Below are 6,579 nucleotides of genomic sequence, written 5' to 3'. Positions count from 1 at the left end.
CAGCTACATTTATATTGTGCTTTGCTACAAAGTCTCTGGGTTACTGGTTTGAAGATGTTACTGAAGTAAATTCGCTTTCCGATACTAGCAATTGTTCTACCACGGATAATTTTAACACTTTTGATGCGACCAGTGAAGCGTCAGATGAAAACGCAATGATAGCTGACGTTCTCGTCGAAGCAACCAGAAATAATACAAATATATCACATTTAAAGACGTCTATAATAACTGCAGATTGGAACGAATGGTTTCCGAAACTTAAATTTCCAAACACTAATTTGGATAAACAATATAAAATGGCGAATTTACATTTGGATAGAGGAATATTCATTTTCGACTTTCTACGAGAATTTTTATCTCTTATTCAGCCCTACGATGTACCCATTGGTAAAGTACTTCTGAAAATTGTCAATATTCTGTAAATAGTTATTATTTATAATAATATAATTTTTACCGCTTATAGACTTATTAACAGATACGATTGAAAATCGAATAGATACATCGAGATTAATATCCGAGGTGGGATATGATTCTTTTTATATTTGAGTATTATTACATTGTATGTTTCAAAATACAGTTAAGTGCGAAACTAAACACACACTATTTAAAGTCAAATATTTTTTTTAAATCAGATCAGCGATCTGAATGTTTTTAGTAATTGGGTGGATTAGTGTACTAAATGATGCGTACAAAAAATTGCGAAAAAATAAAAATTGATAGAAATCATAACGAAATATATGCAGGTCACTTTTAATGACTTAAACAATACACTGTGATTATTTATAAATTAATGTTACTTCTGCTTTATATGAGTTAAATCTGAATTGTTATTCTTAATTATTATAGACGATACATCTGGAAGCAACTCTATTAGTAGTAGTTTCTATGTGTTTCATTTTATGCTTTGTAATACCTGCAATAGAGCTTTGGCTCGGGTGTCGTCCAATAAGGGAGGATTATCAACCTACCCAACATCCTAGGGCACTTACGTTTTTCCTCGCAATTTTCATCTGCGCTCTTGGGTATGATTTAATATATTACATAAATCTTTATTTCAGCCACATAAGATCTAGAAATGGACTTGGTTTATGAACTTATCCCCACTCATCCTACCACATCCTAATCCTGTACACGTTCATAGATCTGTGTGCTAACATTAACTTATTATAAATAAACTATGCATCATACGAAGAAATAAGAACAAAACATAAACAACAAACTAACATACATTTAATCCCATAAACAATATAAAAAAATGATAATGAACAACCCTTTCATCACTAGTTTCCATCCAGTCTCTTTTACCTTTCCTCGGATATGAATTAGTTCACATTTTTTATCCGTTTTCGTTGATTTCCAAGTGAATGATTTCCGTTAAAGTTTTACATGTATTATCCTGTTCTACTTTATAAATTTACTTCTAATTCATTTTCAGAGTGGGTATGATCACAATGATTGTATGTAACGAAGCAGTATCTACAAGCGTGGAGAAACTTCCCGTAGTAGTTGAAGCTGCCTTGCAGGACCTAAATGACTACCATACCAGTACAACAATTCAACTACGCAAGTACCTCTCCAGGAGCTTGGATGTAGCTAGCGAAGCAATTCTTGCAGATTTAGACAGTCAGTAAAATATTACCGTTCAGTCTATTTTATTAATATAGATTTTGTTCATCTTGCTTATTTAATACAGATTTCTAGCGATAATTTCGCATTATCATTTTATGATTAACTTTATGTTTGCTACAGACATAGAAGAGTTGTTAGGGAAACCAGTGCAGGTAGAATTAGCCAGCGAATCTGGGGTGGATGTTGCGTTAGACACGCTCGTAGATCTCGTAAATGGTAAGAGATTTGAGATTTACGATGAGCGTATTGTGTCATTTATCATGACGATATCACTGAATTTCAGCTAGTCATGAAGTTTCAAATAGTGTTGGATCTCTGTTAAACGATGGCGAAAACATTCGTAATGTTGGAAAGCAATTAAGTCGAGAAATGGACAATTTACGTCGAAATTTGGAAAGTGGATTAAACGCTTGTACTGGCCAAGATCGATCTCTTTGCAATCTTATCGATTCTTCTGGATTACGAGTAACTTTACGAATGGACCAGGTAAATACGAAATTACATTATTAAAATTTCATTTTTTTTATATGAACTTTACACATTCAGCAGGAAAATAAATAATTTTTATATTATTGTATTTTATTATTATTAGGATCATCAGATAAAATATAGTCAACGTTCTTTTGCAAAGAAATGTAATATCCTTCCTCCTGTCTTTCTGTTTTACAGTTTATCAGCGACGATCGTTTAAGTCGTTTAGTTGACTTTAAACAGCAGAATTTCACAGAAACCATTCGTCAAGCTCGAGGAGAGTATTTGTATATACCGCAACATGTTACAAGAAGTAGTTTAGAAGTCCGAAATCGTAAGTGGATTTAACATTCAAAAGCTGTCACCTATAACATGAATTATAAAATGCCACAATTAACAGTAAAATAAAATAAAAGCAGACAATAATCATTTTCACTTTAATAAAGAGAGAGCATTATAACTGATTTATAATTATATATAACAAAAAACTATTTTACATAGAAATTCGACGTGAAGTAAATAAAATGCGGGCCCGAATTTTTGACGAATCACGAAACATAGAGGCAAGCAACTCCGAATTAATTAAGCAAATAGATTTTGCCAGGAGTCTAATGGATTATGCAACACCGCACATAAGTTTCTTTGAACATGTTAGATGGCTCATAGGCATCGGTAAGTTACAGGAATGTTCAAAAATCATAGTATATTAATTAAAATTCTAAGTGTAATAACAATACATTGATTCATTTAACAATTCATTAAAATTTGAAAATTATAATTTCATTCACAAACATGATATTAATTGAATAACTGAAAATGATAATTAATTTAAGAATTACTTATAGAGTTATGTACTAAAATCTTATTTTTATTTATGTTTTATGTAGGTACCGTTCTATGTATTCTACTTATTTGGCTACTATTATTTGGAGCTATTAGTTGTCGTTGTGGTACTTGTGATGATAAAGTGCGGCGTACACTCTTATGGTGTGTATATAATTTCATGAAATCTTGCTAATTGCATGAATATATCTTATTGTTGGAGCATATACTACTGGAGGCAGCTTCTATATGTATCAAAAAAATGTATATATATATGTACATAGTTCTTAAAATACATGTGCAATACATACGTATCTAATTCCAAATGAAAAGAAAATGGAAAACTCATATTTAGTTTTTATTGTGTTAATGAGACATTAATAGTAGAGGTATTTGCGACAATCCGAGAGTATCAGATGTGGTCGGATCGAGCATTCATCTCCTGGTCGGGTCAAGTTCCCAAAAATATGTCATGATACAGGATTGTCGGTATTCCTGAAAATGTCGAGATTCCCCGCAACATCAGATTATTGCAAGCTTTCGAGATTCCGACCCGAACTCGAATAAAATTTCTGACCCGGCTCGAACCCTAATCACATCTAGAATCGCACATCTCTAATTATTATTAGAGATTCGAGTTTAAAATGATGTAAAATACATTTTGTTACTATTGAATTTCAGTGGAGCATTTATGACCTGCTTCATCTCAGTTGTACTATGGACAGTTTTTATCATGGCATTAGCGTTATCTAGTCATACCGAAATGTTAATTTGCCGGCCGCTTCACGATCCAAATTACAGTACGATAGAAGCTATCTTGGAAACACGAATGTTCTTAGGAAAAAAATTGAGCGTACATCTAAGAGATATGTTTGAGTAAGTTAATTCATCTATAGTCATCATCTATATCAGTCATGAACGTTCGTTTTCGAAAATGAAAGTGTTTGGAGCAAATATTGATTTCAGAAGAAATTAGTTTTTTATGTAAATATAAGTTTTATTGCAAATGATATTTTTAACGCGTTGAAATACTTGAGTAATACAAGAAATTTCCAGAAAATGTCGACTGAATGAACCAGCTTATCCTGCATTCGGATTGGGAAACGCAATAAAATTAGAACAACTTACCTCATATTGGACTTGGTCTAATTTCAATAGGATTGTATTAAAACTTAAAGTCGAACTGAAGAATTTAAAAATATTTACACCGTATTTGCAAAAGCAATTACACAATGTACTATACGCTTGCGGTTTAAATTTGACAGAGCACAGAGTTATGGTACTGTAAAATGTTTTATTCTATTTTTTAATTTTATTCACAAAAAGAAATTCCATACATCACAGTTTTCTGATATGCACTTATTAAAACATAAATTTTACTTCTTACATCAAATAATTGTTTTGTTATTAGATTCAAGGACGAATTTTGAGTAAAGATTTGGAAGCTCTTTCAGATCAATTAGATAAAGTTACTCGACAAATGACTGATAGAATGACAGCCAGAAGCTTAGAAACTGTTGTAGAAATTATGCAAGATCTAAATGTAAAGCGAATAAAACCTTTAATGAAACTACAGGACATGTTGCTTTATAAACTTGCTGCACTGGAATTGCAAGTGCAACCGCTACAAAGACAAGTTAATCAATCTCTTTCTCACTTGAAGACTATACAATATTATATTGATAACCAAGGCGATAAAATTGCTCAGTTGGTGTGTATTTTCTTTTTAATTATTATTTTACACTTCGATAATTATGAAATTATAATACTGAACACACATTTTTTATCTCTAACAATACATTTATTTGAATAATATTTTTTATATCATTTCTAATATGCATATGTAATGTAAATAATAATATATTTATTTTATATTATTTTGTACAACTTAAATTATAATCATTTCTTATACGCAGAAAACCAAAGTTTATGTAGATCGATTAAGTAATTACTTAGATCAATGGAGATCTCACATATTATCTGAAATGGGAAGTGGGGTAACCAAATGCCGACCACTATGGGATGTCTTAGAAGGAATTAAAATTTTATTGTGTAATCATTTTCTAGGTAATTTGGTACGTATAACGCTACAAGTGTGCAAGATTTTATAGAAATGTTAAACAATATTATGTATTTTATTTCTTTCACAGAGTGGATATTGGTTTGCTACATTTTTGTGCTGTGTTATTCTGATAATTTGCACTCCAACTGCTCACATTTTGTCTCTAGTATATAAAAAATCATCGAATATTGCAAAAGATGCTAGTCTTTTACCTGTGAGATCGTAAGCGAACAATTTTCCCCTCTTTTTAATGTGCGTTAGATATTATATGCGATTATTCCTTTTCTTATTTCAGGGAAAATCCTCCAAGTGAAGTAAACGAGGGAGAATCTTGGCATACACCCGAGTAAGTATAATAATACATAAAATGTTAGTCTACTAGTGAGAACAATTTTAATAAACAATTCTGGTTATCAAAATAAGGCAAAAATCAAGAATAAAAAAATTAACATTCAGCTTCTATCTGTTAGTTCACAGGGAGCACAAATTACTTTTGAAACTATATTTGTAGTGGTACAACATAGGCAAACTCGATTACCTCCTATGGTTTTCTGAATTTTAACATATTTCCTAGCGATTATCGTTGTATTGGACACGTCGCATTTTAGGGCTCACCGCTGATTCAGAAATCGTCACGCGTGCAGGTAGTAGTCTCGAAGTACAACGTGCCCGATACAACGATAACAGCTAAGAGATATAGTAGTACTACTTATTGTTAGATATACATACGTTATATCTGAGCGTGAGAACCGGTGCCGGCAAGGGTAATTTTTTATTGCTTATAACTAAAAAATGGAGCCTTGAACGCAATATTTGATTCTTGATTTTGTCTTATTTTGGTTTCCAGTATCATTCCTTATAATTTTTCCCATCTGTAGCCAAACACCCAGTATAAACAATAGCAATCACTGTCCACAGGGATAATTTTTAAATTCTTATAATTAAACTTGAACTTTAAACGAAATATTGTATGGATTTCATGGATTTGGTCCTTTAAAAACCTTGCTCAAAATTTTCCTCATGGATAGCACACGATATAAACTCAAGATCTATAAAATACCTCTCAATGAAACTAAACCTAATAATTAATACCTAACAGGGATCCAAAAAACTTGGGCCAAATATTTATTTTTCCATATATGTCCATACATATTATTACCGCAGTTATTACGACGTAATGTATACATAAATAATTATTATTTTCAGACCACCACCACCACCATCCCAGGAGGAGGGATGGCAATAAGGTCTAGAAATTCACACTCATACAGATTTTATACCTCAACGAAATATTGTGTTCTTATTCTTTATTGCAAATACTAGTCTTAATAAATAAATACATAGTAGTTTTAATGCTTAATAATTATAATACATGATAACAATATGTGTTCAAGATTAATCTGTTTTTATTAATTTTAATAATAAAATTATTATTTCTCTATTCGAGCGTTTCTTGAATTTATTTTATTAGAATAAGCATCGAAAACACAAGACATAGACTCATTACTCATTTTGAATTTTGCCTTCCTAAAGGAAACTTCGGCCAGTGATGTAAGATTTGCGGAATTTCGATCGCCGCGCGTACGGTGAGGAAA

At 31.5% G+C, this 6,579-nt stretch overlaps 1 protein-coding gene across 3 annotated transcripts in view; it reads left to right on the top strand.

Annotated features, from left to right (window-relative positions):
* Positions 1 to 6,379, top strand: part of prom (prominin) — an 8,848-nt gene extending 2,469 nt beyond the window's left edge. The window contains exons 1-16 of one of the 3 annotated variants that reach the window (XM_026818215.1): positions 8 to 387; positions 464 to 519; positions 847 to 1,022; positions 1,436 to 1,623; positions 1,750 to 1,845; positions 1,913 to 2,115; positions 2,299 to 2,434; positions 2,602 to 2,772; positions 2,988 to 3,087; positions 3,604 to 3,798; positions 3,979 to 4,201; positions 4,334 to 4,633; positions 4,839 to 4,997; positions 5,073 to 5,206; positions 5,280 to 5,330; positions 6,191 to 6,379. In XM_026818215.1, the coding sequence (XP_026674016.1) occupies positions 156 to 387; positions 464 to 519; positions 847 to 1,022; positions 1,436 to 1,623; positions 1,750 to 1,845; positions 1,913 to 2,115; positions 2,299 to 2,434; positions 2,602 to 2,772; positions 2,988 to 3,087; positions 3,604 to 3,798; positions 3,979 to 4,201; positions 4,334 to 4,633; positions 4,839 to 4,997; positions 5,073 to 5,206; positions 5,280 to 5,330; positions 6,191 to 6,230 (2,460 nt within the window). In that variant the 5' untranslated portion in view covers positions 8 to 155 and the 3' untranslated portion in view covers positions 6,231 to 6,379. Of the gene's footprint in view, positions 1 to 7; positions 388 to 463; positions 520 to 846; positions 1,023 to 1,435; positions 1,624 to 1,749; positions 1,846 to 1,912; positions 2,116 to 2,298; positions 2,435 to 2,601; positions 2,773 to 2,987; positions 3,088 to 3,603; positions 3,799 to 3,978; positions 4,202 to 4,333; positions 4,634 to 4,838; positions 4,998 to 5,072; positions 5,207 to 5,279; positions 5,331 to 6,190 lie in introns of those variants that run through there. The other 2 variants (XM_026818216.1, XM_026818218.1) reach the window with 2 other exon arrangements.
* The last annotated feature ends 200 nt before the right edge of the window (positions 6,380 to 6,579 follow it).

This window comes from Ceratina calcarata, unplaced genomic scaffold (genome assembly GCF_001652005.2).
Source record: "Ceratina calcarata isolate Rehan_Ccalc_2016 unplaced genomic scaffold, ASM165200v1 scaffold1402, whole genome shotgun sequence".
NCBI classification, from domain to species: Eukaryota; Metazoa; Arthropoda; class Insecta; order Hymenoptera; family Apidae; genus Ceratina; species Ceratina calcarata.
This window is presented reverse-complemented; position numbering and strand designations above follow the sequence as displayed.